Raw genomic sequence first — 23,334 nt, forward strand, 5'->3', positions numbered from 1 at the left:
ACACACGCCATGCCAGGAAAAGCAAAGAAATTCAGAGTTAAAGTTATTACTCCACTTCAGACTCACTCCATTTATTCCTGGAAGGGAGCCAAAACATATGATTACTAAGATTGTGCACTTTCATGAGACCCTTCAGCACAGTGGGAGAGTTAAAACAATAGCTCTTTTAGCTATAGGGAAGTATTATGAATACTGTTTATTTTGAATCTCTCTTGCCTCCAGCCATCCCACCTCAGGCTACGATTTAGTCAGACCTCACAAGTTAAACAGGGTCAAATGTGGTTAGTGCTTGGTATGGGAACCCCATCCCCTCTGAGGACAATCCAGGGGGCTTCAGGAAGAAGTGTTGATGACTCAGTAGATGGGGCTCTTGCCCTTACTTAGTAATAGCTCAGTAGTTTGAGCATTAGCCTGCTAAACCCAGGGTTGTGAGCTCAATCCTTGAGGGGGCCGTTTAGGGATCTAGGGCAAAAATTGGGGATTGGTCCTGCTTTGAACTGGAGGTTGGACTAGATGATCTCCTGAGGTCCCTTCCAACTCTGCAATTCTATGATCTAATGAGCCAATGCCTCAGTAAGCTATTCACTGACAGCGGGCTGCTGAGTGCTAAAACTGAGGTCCTGGTTGCTAATCTTGTAGAACAGGTGGCGTTCCTGAGGAGAAAGGTAGGGCATGATTTGGGAAGATGCTGAGGGGTTTTGCTCTCCTTGCCTGTACATGAGAGGGCTTCCTGTGTGTCAGGATGCAGGTGGGTTGGGGAAAGGTGATTCAATGGATCCACTATCCTTTGGATTCTCTATCCTTTTTCTGGGAAATGGAATAGCCGCATAGTTTACATTAGCCCAGAGGCTGCAATTGCAGCCATAGTGGGTCCACAATACTCTTGTCTCTTGGGGACAAGATTCCAACTCCCATGCCAGGCAGAGATCTCCAGCATGGAGTCAGGCTGTGCACTGGTTGCAGGATTTGACCCCAATGGAATACAGGTATAGGCTTAAAAATCGCAAACTATTACCTTTATAGAACAAAAGAGTCAATTTCCAATCCTCCCTCGCATAGCTACTAGTTCATGAATCTGTGATTTTCATGCAACTTCACTGACATCTAAAGCTGTGTAGGGAATTCGACTCCCTGCTTTACTAAATTCAGCGCTGTCATGAGTGTTCGGGACTCCATTGATATCGAAAGAGCTGTGCCCTCTTAGACCTGGTCCTTGGTGCTAGGGACGTCATCAGCTCTTGAAGACTGAACATAGACCAGGTCTCAGAAAGTTAAAAACTACTAGCTTACCTTTAAAGAGGCTGTGTTGTCATTCTGATGTTCATTTTATTTTCTGTTACTAATTTAGACCAAATGCAGATCTCCTCTATGGTCAGTTTATAAAACATAATACAGTGGTACTCTCCTTAAGCTCTGCACCTACCCTTTGTGTTTTCCCTTTCCTTGCAGAAACTATATTTTTGTTCTTTCTTTGTTTATTGATTTATTTAATCTGAAATAAAAGTCAACTATAGTGAGAAGTACATGTGGTCTAAAGGGAAAGCATAACAAGCATTTGTATTAGAGCATCCCAGTATGACGTAGTAGGAGACAACCCACCATCTTCATGCAGCTCACTAACTCCACACATCTTCACATCTGGTGTGAAAGGTTCAGTTCTTATGGGGAGCTCTACCTGGACAGTGACCTTTGCTCAACAGCTGTACAATAGGCCTGATTCTCTTCTTTCTTACACCAGTTTTACAGCAGTATAATGCCACTGAATTAAGTAGAGTTACTCTGCATTTATACCATTGTGAATGACAGGAGGATCAGGTTTATGAACTGTACAGTATTTTGGTGTCTACTATTTTTATACAGGGAATAAATTTTTTTTTCAATTTAGGGCCCAAATATTTTTAGGAGAAATCCATTCTTTTTTGTCTTGAGTTGACAGATCCAAGGGTTAGAAGCACTGGTTGAAAAACGCTATGATTTTTTTTAAAAATCAATGGTTATTCTCGTTTAGAAAAATGTCAACATTTTGTTGAATTGTCTGGATTGTTGAAAAAATTTCAACCTAGTTTATAGAAAAAGAATAATTAAAAACTCTACATTTGGGAAATTTCAACCAGCTCTCGTTCAGAAGTCTTTTTAAAAATCTGACATTAACACACAATCCCCATCAATTTTCTGCTTTGTCACATTCACACAGTATTCTCCAAGCAAGGAAGGATTCTCATCCTTAGTCTCCACCCCCCACGCCTTTTATTTGTCTTAATATAGTCCCTGCTGTAAAAACACACAAACAGGAAAGAAAAGTGACTGCTGTAACTGAAGCGAGAACTGGCCTTTACTGGCGTGTGTGTGTCTCTGTGAGGGAGAATAGGAGGAATTCCTGAAACTGATGGGGTTCATAGGTCTCTTTACATCCAACACTCCTTCTTATCCATGTCCTTGAGGCTAACCCTAGTCACGCCTTTATGTATGTCATTGGAGTTTTTAATGGCAGCCCTTCTCATTAGAATTTTAGTGCACCACATTGTGCATATTAATATGATTTCATTTATTTCTAGAGACACTATCCACGTGAATCAGCGGGGCACCTCTAATCTACACAGAAGATTTCAGAGTTTTTGAATTTAGGTTTAAAATACATGGGACCAAGTTGCTGTTGTGATGCTCAGTATAATTCCATCATTGAAAGCCAGGGATATTGAGCATTCAATGAGAAGGATGTATGTAAATACATTAAATTTAGATGAAAAATCTAAAAAACACTAATCTTATACCAGAAAAAGCTATAGAGGAGAGCCCCAGACCTATAGAGAGGTAGATTTATTAGAGAGAAAAAAAATAAAAAAATCACATTCCCCAGTATGTGGCATTCTGATGTTAACTGGCAATGCATTGTTATACTGAGTGGGTGTCAGAGTAGCAGCCGTGTTAGTCTGTATCTGCAAAAAGAACATAAGTACTTGTGGCACCTTAGAGACTAACAAATTTATTAGAGCATAAGCTTTTGTGGGCTACAGCCCACTTCATCGGATGCATAGAATGGAACATATTGTAAGAAGATATATATTTGACTGCATTGCTTCAGATTACCAAGAGGAAGAAGATTTTGCTCCGAGCTTCTAAATGATGCAGCAAAAACTCATAATCTGGGATGGGGTTGTGGGCTAATGTGGCTTTAAGCCACTTTCGCGCCTTCTTTATGGTAGGCTGTTCCAGGGCCCAACACTGTTTAGTCACCTGTGGAGGGCCAAGTTGTGGCAGACTGTCCCCACCTGCCTATGGGCCGCAATGCCGCCAGGAATCCCTGCAGCACTATGACCCTCCCGCCCCTTGTCCGGGCTTGTGTCAAAGTCTTAGAAGGCAGCTCAGAATTATGGGCCAACTTCTCTGCTGGTAGGAATGAGTGAAACACCATTGAATTAATGCACCTCTGCCCATTTACACCTGCTGAGAATATGCTCCCATGTCTCCAGTGTTTTGCCTGGGTTCTCCTCCCACCACACACATGCAAAGCCTCCCTTTTTTGGAAGATATCAAAATCAATACAACCATATTGCCTATGCTGTGTAGACTGAGATTCTCCAAGTCACCTAAAGGATGTGGACTCCCAGGTCCCAGTGGGAACTGGCCACCCAAGCTCTTTCCATGGCTTTAAAAATCTCAGCTACACTTTCCTCGCCTTGAAGCGTCCAATGGCTTTGCAGGGAAGAGGTTTAGGATGATTTAGAAGTGGATGAAAACTCATCTCTTCTACTTTGTTGTAGTAGAAGAATTTTGGGTGTTTGGATTGTTTATGCCCTCACCTGCATTCAGGAATTTTTTGGGGGGTGCGGGGGGGGGGAGGAGAGGTGGGGAATTCCCAGCAGTGGTAGCACTGACTCTGCTTCACTGGTTAGGAGTCATAGATGCAAGGACTTTACAGCTAGAAGAAACCATTATGATAAGGCCTGAGGGAACCATTATGACCTTCTAAGTAGACTTCCTGCATAACATAACCCATAGATTTTAACCCAGTGCTTCCTACCTCAAGCCCAATAATTTATGGCTGTTCAAGAGCTTCTCTCTTTACAGAGACCTCCAGTGTCATGGTAAAAACTCCAGATGATAGAGAATCTACCATGTACTGGAGTCATTGTGTAGGAAAAGCTGTGGCGACCAGTGGTAAAAATTCCACAAGAAGCAGAAGTCTGTGGGTTTCGCTGGTGCTTACACCGGGGCAGAACTGGCACTAATACCCATGAGAGTGTTTTCTAAATTTCCCTACAGTAGATAATGCCTGAGCAGTTTAATTTATTTACTTACTCGGGGACCTGATTCTCATTTACACTAGAGCCCCTTTAGACTACTCTGACAGTGAAAAGGGACCCACACTCAGGTTATTTACAATGCCAGAGCAATGCAAAGGGGCCTTAATATAAGTGAGACTCAGGTCCCTGATGTCAGTCCTTAATAATCTTTTCTTTCTGTTATTTTTGGCACAAAATCAGTGTATTCTATTCTGGTCTAAATTGTATCATTCCCTTCTTATCTTTGTTTTCATGTATATATTTGACCATATTAATAGAGAGGCTTTTTCTTAGTCTGTAATTTTTAAAAAATGGGTTAATTTAAAATGAAAAGAAACAGCACACTTAATGAAATGGTAGAGTAAACGCTGGTCCTTTCAGGGAAAAACGATAGATTGCACTTTCCATCCAGAATCACATGTAATGCACTGGCAGAAGAGTCTGTTGTAAATGTTCATTTGCTTTGAAATCAGTGATATATGGCAATCAAAATGGAATGAGGTAATCAATCTTTCTATGGCTATATAAACAAAACAATCTACTTAATTTGTTTCAAGTTACCAAGACCCAGACTCCTAACAGGAATTGAGTGCATTTGTGAATTTATGTAACAAACATATCACTACCAACACCAAATTACATCTCAATCAATGTTAAAAGGCATCTGACATTTCCCTTTGATTTATGGATTAACCTTTACATCTAATACAGTCTAACATTTATTGTTTTCATCAGTTGCTGGTATTGCAGCAACCCGAGAGCTCATTGCAGGGAACTGACTAAATTAATAGCTTTTCCCACCATCATCAAACAACTAATGAAAAGTCTGTATTACACAGTTGATGGATGCTAATATTTACACAAATAAATGAAACCAAAATGAAGGACAAATATAAGTGAGGCTCTGATCCTGCAGCCACTTACACAGATGGATAGCTCCATGGGAATCAATTGGATTATTCGCATGTGTACATTTACACAAGTTGTATAAGTCTTTGCAGGATCAGTACCTAACTGTACAAACTGAATTCAGTTACATTTATATTTGGCATAACTTCTTTAAAAGGAAATGACACGAAAGCAAATGAAAAGTCTGAAAGGGATCCATTTTTATTCCTGAAATAATTTGCAGTGCAGAAAACAGAAAGTTTACATACCTCCTTGCTTCAGATATTCTTCCTTTGACGTGGAAAAGATTAAAAAATATTCACATGTAATTCTGTCAAGTTCTTCCTTACACTAACAGTGTTCAGATGCCAGAGCATCAGAAGTGCAAAACATTAACAAATTATCTGCATCATTTTGTTGATAAAATTTAAAGTGGAAGATAGCTTTTTTTATTAAAAGAACATAACACTGACTGAAAATCCCCCAATAAGCCTCCCAAACTAATGACTCATTATTTCAACAAGAAAGCCAGGATTTTTAATTATGTAACATAAATGGGTTTGGTGAAGAAAATCCTCCTAGGGAACCCACTAGGACTGTTAATTTACAGCATGATTCTACACCATTGAAATCAATGAAAAGTCCCCGTTTATCTCTGTCTTGCTAGATCAGCCCCTTAGCAGCCGTATCAAGTAAGTCGTGATCTGGCCACATCTATAGGAGGCAAGCCACATATAAAACAGCCACAATACTTTACAACTAAACTCCCCTTCCATTTTCATCATGATCAGTGTCAGGCTGACATTAGGATGTTTGGTTCAGATAAGCATCCAAAAGTTTGGATAGCTTTGGGAACTTTGTCTGAACTTATCACACTTTGTTTCAGAAACCTCGGGAGAACAGCCTGCTTCTTAAATCTTCCACTATGCTTCGTTTTGGCTGAGTTTTTGAAATCCAGTAAGAAGAGTAGTTCTCAAGCATTTTGGCATTTCTGCTTCCTGATTCAGTAAAAGCTAGGAAATATGGATACATAGGAAAATATACATTTTGTTTTTAAGTTTACAGAAGTTTTCCAAACCTCAACCAAGTTGGGATTCATTTTGGCTAAAATCTTATTTTTATTATTACTCGTATTACATTAGTGCCTAGTCATATCTTGCATTCCAAAGATACAAAATGTGCTTGGTTTTTCACCTCCAAATACTCTTATGAATTGACGCCATAAAAGAGTGATTACTTCATTTCTTTTCAGAAGTGGTTGCATTGAAGTGTTAGGTAAGAGATCCCTAAACACACAGTAAAGCTTTGGAATTCGGCATGAACGTGTTATATACACACATTCAACCAGGTTTTCCAGCAACTTAGATGCACCAGCTACATATACAACCCTCCCAGGGTTTCTGAAGGAAGGAGACCAGAGCTCATTAGTAAAAGTTCCCCTCTTTTAAATCACACAGGCAAGAAAAAAAAAACTTTTGTGGTTCAGATGGACTTTTCTTTAGAGAAGTTTGGCCGGCCAAGAAGCATGACTGTCTGCCATTTCTGAATTAGGGATTGCCACAGATCATTACTTCAGGATGGAGCCATGGATGGGTACTGTAGAAAGTACTAAGAAATGAGCTTGTTTTGGCCTGGGAAGTTTCTCAAAAGGCAACATTTAAACCTTGTTTCTTCTGGACCTGTACAACTGAACTAATGAATTTTAAATACTTCCTGCTTCCTGTTGAGCTGAAAATTCCATATGAAGAGTAGAGCTGGGCTCATCAGGCAGGCCAAAACCATAGGAAGCTAATAGGGCAGCAGTGGCTGGGGTAGAAAGCCATTTTCGGCTCGCCCAATCACTCCCTGGGTCCAGACTTACTTCTTAATTGTCTACTCACCTCTCTATAAGGCACTTAACTGAATCAAGAGCCCCATTGCCTGTCAGAGCACCTTCCCAGCCCCCAGGAGTCTCTCTGTGAAACAGTAAGAATGCCCAATTCATGCTGTACTCAGAATCAAGTGACTGCCAGGAGGATGGCTTATGGAGGACAGAGTGGGTGTGAAATCCTGGCCCCATTGAAGTCAATGGCAAAGTCCCCATTCATGGATTTTAAGGTCAGAAGGGACTACAAGGATCATTTGGTCTGACTTCCTGTAAAGCCCAGGCCATCAGACCTTCCCCCAAAATATTTCCTGTTGAACTAGAGCAGATCTTTTAGGAAAAAAATCCAGTCTTGATTTAAAAATTGCTAGTAATAGAGAACCCACCCCAAACTTTGCTAAGTTGTTCCAGTGGTTAATTATCCTCACTGTTAAAAATGTATACATAACTTCCAATCTGAATTTGTCTAGTTTTAGCTTCCAGCTATTGGATCTTGCTGACTTCAATGGGGCCAGGATTTCCCCCTGAGTTTACTGTCTCAGTGGACATGGAGGGGAGCAGTGCAGGTAAAAGGTTTCTTTGGCTTAGCTGTGGGAAATTAGTATTTTAACCTCAACTTAAAAATAAAATGGAAGGTAACAATAATAATAATAATAGAATAGCCAGTTCTTGTGATTTTATCATGATTCTTGTGATATTCAGCGTTTTTCATAAAGCCCCACCTCCTGTAGTCATGTTATTGAAAGAGACTCTCCATTTTTGTTAAAAAAAGTTTCTAGCCTTCATGATTATGGAGGGAAGCTTACAAACAGGGACCCAAAAAGCTCATAATTTTTAACATAGTCTCATGAGTTTTAGGGGCCTGACTCATGACTTGTTAATACTTGCGGTTTGCAGTACCTATATTCACACATGAAGGATGTATGTCATCTCCATACCATTTTATTGGTATCTTTTATCCTTTTCTGCTGCTCTTTGGTTTTAACTCTTTGTGATCTCTTTGGGCAAGTTCAAGTCTTCCTGTATCTCTGTACAGCACCTAGCACACCTTGTACTCCACTGCAACAGAAATAATGATAATGATAAATCTTTCTAGCACTATATTGGCAGAATTTTCCCATTGAGAACCAGGTAGTGCAGAGGATCATGAAAATGAAAAATAAAGGAAACTGAAGATTCTCAAACTGCTTTAGCCTCAGATGAGGCTTGTTTGGCTGAAGGAGGCTCTCATTTTATCCAAACCCATTCATTAATCCTTGGAGTTTTCTATTTCTTGTCCTCAGCAGTTTATTTAAGACAACAAGAAACGTGTCTGATGCATACGTATTTTGTAAAGATTGAAATCAAAGGTCTGAGTTCACGTCTCATTATGGGCCTTATACACACTCCATTGAGGTCAATAGAACTCTTTCCCTCTGGCTTCCGTGGATTTAGGATCAGGACCTTTACCGTGCACATATATGTGGAATTATTCTCTTTTTTTTGACACCCTAAGTATTTCTCTCCTGAATGGCACTACAAACTTAGGGCTGAATTTGATTAGGAGATCAGCTTTCTGTGAGCTGTCTTTCCCTCCTCATGCCTCATTGACAATTCTTTAAAATAAAATGAAACACGGAAAGAAAGAATAAAAACAGTTCAAAGGCAGGAAAGCAAGAAGGTTCTTCATTCTGCATGTCCTATATTAACATCTCCCCTTTGGGCAGCTGGCTTGCTCTCCAGCCTGGCTGAGTAGTGAACTCTCTTTTTCTTCCTTTGACTTGATACAGTATTTGATCAGCCAATCATCTTACATTGATAAAGCCCTTTTAAAACCACTTTGTACCATGCATAACAACAGTCCCAAAGTATCATGGTTATTTACTATATGGGACCCAAAAGGCTGCCAGATACTTTACAGGAGGACTCGAGACATGGGGTCAGAACCTCCACTGCCATCCCAACCCCTTTGTGCCACTCTTGGAGTGCAAAAAGGATAGAAACCTGGATAGCTGGATCACCCGTGTACCATAATCAGTGGCTGAAGTGACACAGTGTGGGGGTCTGGGCATCAATTATTTGTTTTTAACGTTTATATGAAAAGGTTTATAAAATAGGTATCATGACCAGTGGAACTGGAATCAGAGGGACCATGTTCCCGGGAGGGGCACCAGTGGAATAAGGAATGCCGGAAGTTAGGCTGGAAGCAACTCAGCTGCATGGACAGGGCAGTGCACGGGGCTCAGTAAAGTTCCACTTGACCTGCCTTCAGCTTCACTCTTGGAGAATGAAGCAATCCCAAAGGGCAGAGAACTGCAGCCCTAATGCAGAGAGTGTGTTAGAGCAGGGAGGGGTGTGACCTGAGTTCACTGTGCTTCTGCAAATCCCAGCTCGGTATTTGCTAGATGTCGTCTCCTGTGTCAAAGGCAGCCAGCATGGGGCTAGAACTGGCCCCAGAATCAGGGAGCCACAACTGGCTCCTTTGTCTATTGCCCCCTCCATAGAAGCTCCCAACATACCTCTCAGCATTTGCTATTTGGCTGATACACTGCTCTGAAGAAGTGGGTGAGAGAAGTTTCTTTGCCCTACTGGGATGTTTGGGGCAGGGAAGACAGAAAGTGTAAGAAGGCAGAAAGGAGACACAGAGATGAGGACGAAAAAGAGGAAATAAATAGGGAGGAAGAAGAGTGAGACAACAGGAGATAAATGTGCCATCTGCACTGCACAATCTACCATGTTGCAGGACCTTGTTATAAAACAGTTGTCCCTTGACCCAGCTAAAACACAGTTCTAGTGCTAGGTGAACCAGAGCTAGTGGACTTGAAACAGGAGTTGATTCAGGGAGGTCTTATGGCTTGTTTTATGAGAGGTTAGATGATCACAATTGTCCCTTCTAGCTTAAAATCTATTTATCTTGCTATCTTGCACTCCAAATTGTATTTTAGTGACTAATTTTTTATTAAGGATAGACATTCTTGGCCCTTGCCCTTTGCATGGCTATCACATGATTCAGGAACACGACTAAAGGGGCTCAGACCCCTCTACACAGCAACACTGAAACATGCTATGGTGTTGGACCTGGGTCCGGTGACATGGTGGCTTTTCACTGGGTAGGCAGGACCCAAACACAGAGATGAGGAAAGCAGAGATGCAGGGATGATAGTAAACAGCAGAAAACAGAAGATAATAATAATACTTTCTATCCATAGATCTCAACGCCCTTTGCAAAAGAGTGCAGTATCATTATCCCCATTTTGCAGATGGGGAAACTGAGGCACAGAATGGTGATGTCACCCCAGCAGTGTAGAGGTAGAGCTGGGAACAGAAGGCAGGAATCCTGACCCCCCAATCTGCTGATCCATTCAGCTTTTCCAGAGATGAGACAGAAGCAAATTTGTTGTTTGCTGCTGTTTCAGAACATACCTATATTGCCATTCCTGTTCCCTTACGTGAATATGTTATAATCGTAATATGGTTAAACCTAATAAAGGAGCTTGTATGCCATGAACAGAAATACTCCTTCTGTAATTGCCTCTAGCTATTGCTACTAGTAGTTCAGATTGCAATTTTCTTGTACAGTATGTCAATATTACTAGATCACAGCCAAGAAAACAGGAAGCCTGATAATCAATTTCAGTAGCTATACATTCATTTGTCTTGTGAGCCAAACAGTTGGAAAAACTTTAAACTCTCACTAGTAATTGCAATCAAGACTTGAGACTGAAGTATCAATTTCATTTGTGCCCTCTTCCTCTCCCGTCCAGATAACAGAATATATCAAAACTCACTTACAGGAATACTCCTTAGAAAAATACATTTTCAAAATACTGTATTCTCTTTCCCTGCACTAAACTGAACATGCATATGGCTATACAGTGAAGCCCTTTGAAATGAATACTTGGTAAAAGAATAACAACTGCAGCTACAGGTACTACAGTACCGAGCAGAAAATATCTGTGGCCTTCTTGGAAACTAAGGTGGTTCCTGAATGCCGGGAAAGAGTTAATCTGCCACAGAAGGGAAACAGCCCCAACCCTTCAAGTTCTTACCTTGGGGAGCTATGGGGAACCTCTGAAATGAAGACCTGGATCCAGCAAACACCTAAGCATGTACTTAAGTTCCTGAATAGGGATAGACTTATGCACATGCCTAAAATTAAACAGGTGCTTTTCTGAATCAGGTCCCAAAACTCTCCTCTCCCTGACTGCCAGCTTCGGAGCGAGAAGCAGTGGTTTCATGCTATGGCCATATTAAATTTCTTTGCTAGCTGAGCTATCTCCCTTTAACTCCCCCACTTTACCAACTCCATTCCAGTGAATATGGCTGGGTGCATCATTCCAATGACTGAACTCGATGCAGTTGTGATCCTGGAAGCTGAGGAGGATGAAAAGATAATAGTTAACAGGATGCTTGGACTGCCCTGGAGCACCATCCTGGGATAATCAGGCTTCCACTGAAGGCCATGTGAAAATTCCCATCGACCAGAGTCAGGGACTATGTTGGGTTAAAATGTTGCTGCTTGAATTTTAAAGTCTTTCTTTTGATGACCTGATTATGTGACCTACCTTTGTTTATTATAAATCTAATACCACCAGTTTCAGTTCAGTGAGTTCATATTTTATTTTAAAATTTTGTCTGAAATAGCCTAAAGCTGGTAGAGAAATAATTGCACAAAAGCATATGAGAGCTGCTCATTTACAGTCTGCAGTATCACAATCCAAGAGGTTTTTCATTTTGTTCAAAGGTAATGGGTACTTAGAACAACAAACAAAACCATGTATCCATCATTTACCTTCAATGCACTTGATATTTGTTAAAGATAGTAAATATGTATCATTTTGCAAATGTTTGTTTACCTGTAATTTCATCAATAGCAAAATAAAGTAGAAGGTAATGTACTGTCATCCCTCTGCCAAGCTTTAGATGATCTGTGGGCCTTGAAGTCGGTTTCCTGATGCAGAAGAAATCTATGATGCTGTTTGGGTAATTCAGTGCGACTTTTGTTTACATTATATACACCAGACTGGGAACAGAGGTGGTCACAAAAAGCACACAGGTGACTCCCCGCCACTCCCCATTTTAGGAATCTCAGACCAAACACCAATGTCTGCTTCCCAAGAAGCAACTCTGCACCAAGATTTGACTCTGGTTGGAGAGATCAAGGCAGAGAACAACATTTCTTACTGTTTACCACAAGTTCTCCCAAAGAACCTGAATCACAAACTGAGCACAACACACAGCATATGTTCAACGGCTGGACACCGCTTTCACGCTAAGAACAAGAACACATAGGATTATTGGGACAAGGACTGTCTTTTTGGTCTGTGTTTGTACAGCACCTAGCTTTGGTCCATGACTAGAGACTAGAGTAATATAAAGAAAATGATAATAATAATAATTAACAGTGCCACCTGAGGACTCCTGCTATAAGAATACTTTATTCTGATCTCCTCCTCTTTAATATTGGGTCAAACCATATACTTGGGGCTTAGGCTGAGATCAAGACAGGTGTCTATGGAACTTAGAAAGGGGAAGAGAAGCAAAATATTGATTTTCCAAGACTGCAATCTCTGGGGCAGAGACTGTCTTTTTGTGACATGCTGGTACAGTGGAAAGCGCACTGTGGCCCTTATCGCTGAGTGGGGCCTTTAGGTGCTATGATAATACGAAAAAAGGTAATAATCATGACAAAATACATTTGTTCATTTTTGTATATTTTGCTCTGCAAGCTAAAAATGCTTCAAAAGTTGGACATGGTAATGAAATCACTTGTGCGTTGCCATGTAGACAATATAAGGCTTGATTGGAGAGGAGCTGAGCACCTGTGCTTCCCATTGAGCAAAATGGGATTGGTGGGTGCTCAGCTCCTATTACTACCTGACCCACGGTTTGGGAGAAATTCACTGAGGTGAAACAAAATTCTTTTTCAGCTAAGAAAAGGGATGCACTGGTCCACTCATGTTCAGGTACAGCTGCATACATGTAAACCCCCATTCTCCTCCCTTGGATGAGTGCTTTGCTTTAGAGCAGTTTGGGTTCATTCTTTAAATACAATCCTCAGTACAGGTAGACTATTTCCACTTCTTGCTTCCTTTTCCATACACTTCCACATCTTGCTTCACTTTCTTTTCTCGTGGGATAAGGAGGCTTTGGGGTCCTGGATTCATGACTACAATGACTGACTGACTCTCCACCGCTGAGGGACTGGGTGGAGGGAGCAGCTAAAGAAGCTACAGCAGCTCTGCCCCATGGATGAGATCGTATTGTAGCAGATTTCTGCCCTATAGCTTTTGGGGACCATTCCCGTGCACAGCCCATTTACCCAGACTGCATATTGGATCTAGGGTTTAGCCCTTGGAATGGCCCAATAGATCTTTCCGTCATTCCTTACTTAGGCACAATTCCCATTGACTTCAGTGCATTTTGCCTGAGTTGAAGACTGTAGAATTAGACTATAGGTTGTCTTGAGCAGAAAAGTGCTGATGTCTGAACACCAAATAACTGCAGCAGATATTTAAATACATAAGTTAGCCAGATACCCCTGTTGATCTGGCAAATCACTGGTCCTGGCAACACAGGGTGAAATCTTGGTTCCACTGAACTCTGTGTCAAAACTCCATTCGCTAAAGCAGGGCTAGGATTTCAGGCATAAAGTCATTCCCAGATGACATAGTGCAGAATGATGTTATTGCATAGGTAGCCCTGAATTACATCCCATGGTTTGACAGTGTCTCTTATGTTCCTCAGTCTAGGGAAGACAGAGACAGAGTAGATAGAAAACATAGCTCAATGCACCAGCCAGGCAAGCTATTTAGTGTACTCAAGGCTTCCCACCCATTGCTTATCAAGGGAGTCATTTCTTCTTTCTTGCACTTAAGAAAACACCATTGTGGGATTGAGAGGACAGGAACAATGGTGCCCTGTTTTAATGTGATATTTACACAATATAACACCCTGAGGCAAAGGGATAAATATATGAAGCAATGTTATTAAATAGCAGAGATGTGAAACCTAAGAAGGGATCTACAGCCACTGCACATACGCTAGGGGCTAATTTCTGATGGGCACTGGAAACCTCCATGTTTAAGGCTGCGTCTACATTACAAGCTGGCAGTGTGATTTCCCCGGCTCATGTACACATACTCATGCTAGTTCAATGAGCTACGAGCTAGCAGGCATATAAATAGCAGTGTGGCTACAGTAGCATAGGTAACAGCAATAGAGGAATGGATGAACCACGCAAGCACATAGCCACTGGTTTCAGGCAGCTGTGTCTCTCCTGCTTCTGCATGTACTACCACAGTTACCCTGCTATTTATACTCTGCTAAGTCCGTGAGAGCTAGCCCAAGTATGTGTACATGAGCAGGGGAAATCGCACCCCCAGTTTGTAGTATAGACATAGCATAAGTGGGAGGTTAATTTAATTCTAGTGTTTTTTCTGGTCTACACAGTGCCCCTGTACTAGCAACTATATAAATTCCAAACCCAGGGACCCACGTACCACTTGGCGGGAGAAGCAGTGAGTTTGATTCACAGACCAAGCACTTGTTCAAATAAAATATTTGAATGTGTTAGGAGAGGAGTTGAGAGACTACTGGGAACTGAAATCAGAGCAGTTGTTTGCTGTGGTCATGAAAGGAGTGATACAGTTCTATAGTGAAGCTTAGTTGCTGCTTTAGTTACTAACATCCATCCTTGCTCCAAGCAGGAAGAGGAACTCTGTGCATAGCGTAAACCTAGACCAAGAAAGAACGTAGGTTTTACCTCTTTTCTTTACCAACATAAAATTACCCAGTCCTACCAGTCCAAAATTTTTCTTAACACTTAATGTAATGTCCACCCTATGGGGATCAGAGGTCATTCACAGCCCCACTCGGTGCATTTTCCTGCTCTCCAGTGAAAATGTGCACACAAAATGGCGCCGAACAATTGGAACGTTGGTCAGGTCTGTTACATCCCCTGTCCCCTATTATGGTTGACAATATTCTGTGAGTGCTTCTTTTCAGTTTCACGGCTATGGTGAGAAACATGGCATGTTTTGATTCCTTATTTAGCATGTTTATCTTGAAAGATTCCAGGGTCTTCATTTGAAAGATAAACTCATTCCTTGTTTTCCCTTTGCAGCATGCATTCCACAATAGTAACACAGTGTGCCGTACTTTGTATCAGGGCTTAGAAGACCATCACAACTATAAAATTTAGGACCTTTTGGAACACAAAGAACTTCTGGATGGAAACAAGCCAGCTGGCCCATATAGGCAGGTCCATCCTCCAAGGGTGCTAGAAGAATTTTTATAGTGGGGGTTCTGAGAGCCATTGAATCAAACTGTAAACCCTGTATATAATAGAAACCACTGCAAGCCAGGGGGTGCAGCAGCACCCTCAGCACCTCTAGTTCCAGCACCTATGCCATCTTTTCTAATTAATAGCTGAACATCTCCTCTCATAACATGCCCCCTAAGCCAGGAGCGGGGAAGTGAGATGTAGGTCCAGGACCTGCATTTGGCAGGGAGTTTCCCATCCAACAATGGAATTCTCCACGGGTAGATTATGGTACAGAGAATGAGACAGGCTGCCATTCAGCTGCTGGGGATCGTACAGACCAGGGGTTCTCAAACTTCATTGCACCGTGCCCCACTTCTGGCAACCAAAATTACCACACGACCCCAGGAGGGGGGACTGAAGCCTGAGCCTGCTGGAGTTCCGCCACCCCTGGGGGTGGGGCAAAGCCTAAGCCCCACTGCTCTGGGCAGGGGGCCCAAGGGCTTCAGCTCCAGGCCCCAACAAGTCTAAGCCAGTCCTGGCAACACCATTAAAATTGGGTTGTGACCCACAGTTTGAGAACTGCTGCTACAGACACTCGTTTGATCACATGTCGCTAAAGTTCCCAGCCAGATAGCCAGTGTGAAGACTGACTTGAGGTGTGTTTAATAGATGTGATACACTAAGCACACCCAACAAAACACAATACAATAAGATGAAGGGAAGGTGAAAATCAAGCCTCAGCATGCACCAAACCCCAGCTGCTCCTTGTATACTACCTTTATTTGATTTTTGGAACTCCCTTTCTATGGAATGAGTTAGTGGGGCCCAACTAGAGTTACTTGTCTCCCAATTCCAAGCTGTTTAGAGCATCATCTTCAGACTTGTATGAATATTCTGACTCAATATACATACATATAAACGAGGGGTGCTCTTTTAGAGCCAGAAGGGGATACCCTTACTCACATTGAATAGTCCCTCATTCCCCAAGGAGTCCCATCAAAATTCATCCCTTTCTGAACAGAGCTCATTACTATGGGCCACATTCTGCCCTCGTTTACATGTTGTGCCCCTGCACTCCACCCCCAATGGCTTCAACGTAGAATATGAACCTGTGTACCTAATTCTGCTCTAGGTTACTCTGAGCTAAAACTGGAGTATATTCATTGACTTGTTGGGGCTTGCCATCTTTTCGCCTTCTTCTGTAGCATGAGGCATGGGTCACTTGCAGCTTTAAACTCTTGTAAATAGTGCATTCTCTGTGACTTGAAGTCTTTAAATCATGATCTGAGTAACTCAACCAGAGGTTATGGGTCTATTACAGGAATGGGTGGGTAAGGTCCTGTGGCCTGCAATATGCAGGTGGTCAGAGTAGATGATCATGATGGTCCCTTCTGGCCTTAAAGTCTATGAGTCTATGTATATCATTGAAAGGATGGTGTGGGAGAACCGAAGCAATAGCACTGGACTGTATGTGCAGAAAATAACTGGGCATTTTTTTCCCTGTGAAAAGGTAATTTACGTAAATGTATCCACAACTAGCATATGGCAATAGCTCATAACTTTGTTAATGGAAACCTGGTGATCCGTATCACTTGTGTAGGAGACATTTGCTCGGGGGTTAATACAATATTAATGTTAATATCAATGATCGATCAGAGGATTTGCAAGAAAGGCATAAAGTATTTAATTATAATTACATCGAGAATGGCTTTGTAATGGCTACGACATTTGAATAAGGTCACATCTAGCCCTCACCCCTGTTATGTTGTTCTATATTAAATGCCATTCACTTTAAGTGCTGGAAACCTTTCTGAAGTACTCAGAATACAATACTCTGGGTAAATTGAAATATGTCCATTCATTTTTAGAAATGTGATTTATATCCTTTGCAAAACAAATGTTAACACACATTTGTACACAAATTTCTTTGATTGTATGTTAGGGAAATATAACAGTCTTTCTTAGCAGACATTTTACTGTGTGCAAAGGAAAGGGCTATTTGCACATATTAATTCAGCGTACTGTGAATGGCTTTAGCTCTCTGATGTAAATCTTTACATTTATATTTCCCTCCTCTGCATTTTCTAACACATTTATCCAAATGTTACTCCATATGTCCGGTCCTGCCTCCATTGAAAGCAATGGCAAATATCCCATTGTATTCAGTAAGAGCCAGGATTGGGCTCAGTATCAACCTTTGCTGCAATTTAGTTATCTTTTGTTAAAAATGTCACCAACAAAGAATACATAGTAAGAAGCATATTTGTACATTTAGCAGCAGAAAAATATATTTCAAATATACTATATAGATTTACTGTAACTATAAACTAAACAGCATTGTCGCCCTGTTTAAAACTAGTAAGAAAAACAGTTTTGCATATAAAACGGTAATACATAAATGTATGTATAAACATAGAGGTGCACACATACACACACCTCTGAGTGCATACATACATAGAGATACTAAGTACTGACATGCCCTTGCACACCTATATAATATGTTAAGGAGCAAATTCTGTTCTCTCTTATAGTGATGTGAATCCATGTCCACTGGCTTTATTCTGTTTTTACATCAGTGTAAAGAAGAGATGAATTGGCCTTCAGATGACTACATAGAATATTCATTGATTCAATGAGACTGACAAGCTCCCATCTGAAGGCAGAGTTTGGTCAAAAAGAAGGATCCTTTGAAACTTTGGAAGGCATGCTGTGATGCAACTTCTACATGTTTCGCCACTTTCTTGTTTAAAAAGTATTAGCTAAGTTATAAAAATGCCTAAGGATTTCAAATTTTATATTGTTGAAAACAAATAAGAATTTATTTCCAATTTGTAACAAATACTGCTGCTGGTAAGCTGTAGGTAGATGGCAATATTTTTAACACCAAGAAGACATACATCATGCATTTTTACAACATATAAGTGCAGTGATATTGCTCCCTTTCTCAATAACAATATATAAGAATATATAGTATAAATGTACAGTATATATTAGCAACAATGTAAAATAACTTAGTGAAATGTCAAAGCTTCTGGATAAAAATTCAAGTCATGCCTGAGCATACCTTTTGCACAATTTTGCTTAATCTTATCATCTCAGCTACCTTTGTTTACCTTAATTTATGATACAAAGACAGAATTTTGTTCTTTATATAATTGCCTATTACACCAACTAGTATCCTGTGCTTTTTGTTTGTTTGTTTATTTGCAAGGTTAAGTCAAGCCACGCCACAAATAAGTGTTCTGTGGAATCCATCATTAGGGAATGGAAAACAATTGTGCAAAATGTGCTTGAAAAAAATTGGTCATATCTTATCATTGTACATAATTGTAATTTTTTGTTAAAAATATCCATCCATAGTGTATAGGGTAATCAAGCTACAATAATTTTAAATGGAGCTCATGATCCTAATGTCAATGTTTCTACATTATAAATCTCACCAGTTTTGCTGAAATTGTATCAAGTACCACTTTGGTGATTGCTTGCAGGAAGAATCAATAAAAATCCACTTAATAGGAATGTACAACTTGTCTCAAAGCAGGTAGGGGGACCTTACTTTTTCCCACATTTTGTCAGTGGATACAGTTTCTTGCAGGGCCAATCCTTCATTTATGCTTACTAAGTAAAATATGTGCAAGGGCTTTCTTACATCTCAGGAAAAATTGTTTTAACCATAGATATTGTGAGTCTGTCAGTGTCTGTAATATCAGCCATCAAAGTTTACCAGAGTTCAGCAGCCCTGCAATAACTTTCATGGAATTAATTGGAATACGATTTCACTTCCACTGGCTATGCAATTATACCCTGATTTGCAACAAAAAAATCCATAATCGTGCAATGAATAAGCATATTTGTCAAATAGCACGGTGACTGACCTATGCTATATACTACCCAAATAGTCCGAGCCATAATACTAAATGTAGCAAAATAGGATGGGCTAAATTGTTTTCTTGACCCAATTTAAGAAAAACCCACTAGATTCTCAGCTGATATAAATCAATGGAACCACAGTGGATTTACAAAAGCAGAAGATCTGGCCTATATAGTGGAGTTAATCCTAATTTACACCAGTGTAAGTGAAGTCACATCTCCCTTGTCTTTTACAAAGCATGATGTGACAGAAGCAAACTGAAAGTAGATTGATTTAAGGAAGAAAGGAACATCCATGCAAAGCAAGCTGGTGTCAGTGATATTTTAGAAAATAAAACTGCAGTTTCATAAGATATCAAGGTCATCAACTGTGTAGTTAGTTAGATATTAGATTCTAACCTCAGAAAACTAAGTTCTTGTGGTATAAATAGCATCTCAGCTGGCTGATCAAGTTACTCTTCACTCTTTCTGAGTACTACTGTGGAAAAAGATGGCCAACTGATGATACTCAGTGATACCAGGCTATTGTATAGACTGTATCACAGAATTTATTACCAGGTACAAATAATATCACATTGTCCAGAATGGGAGATTAATTTTTTGAGATTCCAGTAATTGGCATTTATTATCTTGCATATGATACTGAGATCTCAGAACAGGCAAAGGGGCTGGGGCTGAAAGAATGTAATCAATGCTAAATTTAATTTCAGAGTCAGATTTTCCTAGGGAGGCGTTGTTTAGGCTCTGTCTGTTGGAGGTGTTGTTTGAAAAGAACCCAGGAGGCTCCAAGAGTCTGGGTCCAGATTCAGCTGGCTCGCATTTACTTTTAAGACAGGAGATGCTGTATAAACCAGAATCCATGGAAGACGATTCAGGGGAGGAAGGATCTTTCCCTCCACTTGGTCTCTGCTCTTTGTGTTCCCTTTTCATGTTCCTTCTTCTCCGTCTCCGCCTGTAATTCCCATTTTCAAAAAGATCCAGCATTGATTCACATCCAGATGCAAAGCTCCAATAGTTTCCTTTCCCCTTCTCATTCCCTTCTGTTCTGGGAACCTGTATTCATTTAAAGGCAGTTCAGTGTTTGTATGTGTTACAGATACTGCTGCTTAACATCTGTGTTCATTTACATTCAAGAAATGGTGTAAACATATATGACAAGCCATTTAAGCCTCTTCTCTTTCATTACACTACTTGTAGGCACAATCCAGCCTCTTCAATTTGCTTTATATTAACATAAATCAGAAAGGAACACACACATTACCTTTTCAAATGACAGCTTGTGGGCTGCAGAGAGATTTACAATTATTTGGAGTTGAATTGTTTGGCTTCCCCTCTTTCCAACATTTCTTTGGGAGACTATTCCCCACATACAGATATTTTCAGTTGCGCACAGCATGTATGCAAATATACAGTTACTGATCTTACCTTTACAAAACAACTGTTAAGTGATAAGTTATGTCGGATGGAGTTCTGCCAGGCTCTTTGATTTGATCTGTAGTAAGGAAATTTCTTCATTATAAAATCATAGATGCCAGACAAGGTCACTTTATTTGAAGGACTTTGCTGGATGGCCATCGCAATTAAGGCAATGTAGCTGAAAAAGGAAAATTCAGAGTTATGCCATTGCTTTGTATGTATATATTTTATAACTAGGATCTACCTCTGTCTCCCACACTCACTCACACATAGATGTGTATATGATTCTTATAAAATTATAAAATTCCTCCTTGTCCTACATTTTGGTTGTGTCACTCCTTGACCTGAGATGGCTCTTACACACATCAACCAGTCTGCTCAGAATCCTTTTGCTTTAGTCTAAGAGCAAGATCCCTATTTAACACTCATTGATTCATACAGCATTACTTACAGACAATTGAAACCCAGTCAGGCTGTTTGTCCTTTCAGCAGGCAGTGCTTAGATTTAAAAAAACACCAAAATCTCAAACCACTCAAGGAAAGTTTCCCTAAACTATTACGCTCCAGTGAAATGTACCAGACTGTGGGACTCCATCACTCCACTGCCTCCTATAACTTCAGGGCTCAAGAGCTCATCACTTTGGCTAATTAGAGGGACACCGGATGTTATCTTTCCCCAGACCTATTCATGAACCCACACGGTGCATCTTTGTTCAATTGTGGGGACATCCACATTTATTTCCTTAATAAGCATCTTACAAATTGGATTAATTTCCCTCAGTATCCCTAAAAGGTGCAGAAGGGGACAGTTGAAATCTGATGATACAAAGGAGTCCAGGACATTAAAGGCAGAAGTTTCACTTTCCCCAAAAGTGAAGGAGTGGGAATGGGAAGGGGAAGGGGGAGTGGGGGATGGAAGAAAAAAAGACTTATTTCAAGGGGAAAAAGAACTTCCTCCCCCCAGTTCTCTGTGCCTTTAGGAAACTACTTGGAAGGATACCTGAACTGGATTTTAGAGAGCGCCAAGGGGGAATTCCCATTATCGGACAGTGCAGACAATCTCTCTGGAGAGAGGAAGACTTTGAAAACTTAACCTTACCTGTATGCTGGTCTGGTGAATTTTTTCTCTTCATCAGAACTACAGGTTGGATAGTCATCCCCATCATAATTAAAACAGTTATAGGGGTACTGTGTGTTATCAAACATCTTCCTGCTCTTGGTTCAGCTCCTGTGGAGTGAGAGAGATGGAGTGATGTTTCTCTTTCTCTGTGCCTGGGTTCCCTCCTCCCTTTTTCCCTCCCCTCTGTCTCATTCTCTCTCTCGCCACGCGCGCACGCACACATACACACACACTTCCTCAGTGTTGGGGTGGGGATTGTTTTTGTAATTCTTCAGTCCCAGACAGCCAGTCTGTTAAGATATTCCTTTTGTCGGTGGTGTTGTTGCATCCAATCTGCTTATAGGAAAGATAACTAATAACTGATTAAATTGGTGAGTTCTCCCATGAACCTTTGAACTTGGATGTGTACTGCCAGTAGCTGTGCTCCGGCTCTCTGGGTGGTCTGTGCTGGAGAGGGGCGTTTTGCCATCTTTACATACACAATGTGACAAAAGCAAACAACACGATGTTAATAAATCATGCTCCAAGGTTTGTTCTTGTAAATTAAACTTTGAGAACAAAGTTTCTTCACCCTCCCCTGTTTCTTCCTGCTCCCTTCTCCGCTCAGCAGGGTGGCTTTGTATTTATTTATTTTAAGAACTCGACATACAATAAACAGACATTCCAGCCAATAATACATGCTGGCCCTGATCTGTAATCTATAATACACTATAATAGACATAAATTATATTCCCAAGACTAAAGGAAACTGTGTCCATTCAAAGAGAGCAGAACAGAGGAATCCGAGGGACTACTGTCAAGCAGGAAAGTAAAAGGAAAATAGCTGTAGGCAGAAGAGCTGCCTGTGTGGGCTTTGATCTGGAGGATGAATTAGACGAACAGCCCTGTGTGTTGACATCCAATAGAGAAACAGTGTAATAGTATTTCAATGCTTTGGCGTGTTTTCCAACAAGTGAAGTAAACCAAAGACATGACACAACATTTTAGGGGGACTAAAAAGGTGCATGCCACATGATAATTCCATTATTTGAAGAGGGCTATTTCCCCAGGATCTAGCTTGAGAAGGAGATGCACATTGGAAGGGCGAAAGCAAATCGGTGTGCTGACAGTTACCTGGGTGGAAATATAAAAGCAGAACTGCTAGCATTACTTTATTTTCTACTGCCTCTTTCATACAAACTACATCCCCAAAGCCCTTACTGAGTGAAAGAATAGGATTAGGTGAAATCCACTCAAGTGACCAGGAGAGCCGTAGAGTGAAGTTTAAGCAGTGTGTAGGATTTTGGCAAGCCCTGGGAATTGGAATGAACTTCACCCTCACGGAATTAAACAATAAGCAGATATTAACTTCTCTTAAGAGTATCAAGATTTACAGACCAGAGCAGTAAATACTGAAAGAGGTAAAATCATGATCTTTCTCAGGTATATATAACAATATGTAATAGCAGAGGGAAAGTGAAAATATGAAGCAGAAGCAACGGAGTACAGAGATGTTTTCAGAGGAGATCTGAGAATAAGTCAGAGCAATTATGTAGAATCAGGAACACACATACCCCAAATTACAATAACAATCAGCAAATGCATGAGATGCGGATTCCAAAAAGTCCCTTAATGCAAAGACCCAGATCCTACTGCCATAGGATTCAGT

General features: G+C 40.7%; 1 protein-coding gene across 1 annotated transcript; it reads right to left on the minus strand.

The window, feature by feature from the left end:
• Window positions 1-16,943: 16,943 nt before the first annotated feature.
• On the minus strand, window positions 16,944-21,919 carry FOXL3 (forkhead box L3). The gene is made up of 3 exons (XM_038420008.2): window positions 21,666-21,919; window positions 20,576-20,744; window positions 16,944-20,203 (listed from the first exon to the last, which is right to left on the minus strand). Exons 1-3 carry the CDS (start codon window positions 21,770-21,772, stop codon window positions 19,721-19,723), a joined length of 759 nt encoding a protein of 252 aa, XP_038275936.1. The 5' UTR covers window positions 21,773-21,919; the 3' UTR covers window positions 16,944-19,720.
• Between the last annotated feature and the right edge of the window lie 1,415 nt (window positions 21,920-23,334).

This window comes from Dermochelys coriacea, chromosome 10, assembly GCF_009764565.3.
Source record: "Dermochelys coriacea isolate rDerCor1 chromosome 10, rDerCor1.pri.v4, whole genome shotgun sequence".
Classification (NCBI taxonomy): domain Eukaryota; kingdom Metazoa; phylum Chordata; order Testudines; family Dermochelyidae; genus Dermochelys; species Dermochelys coriacea.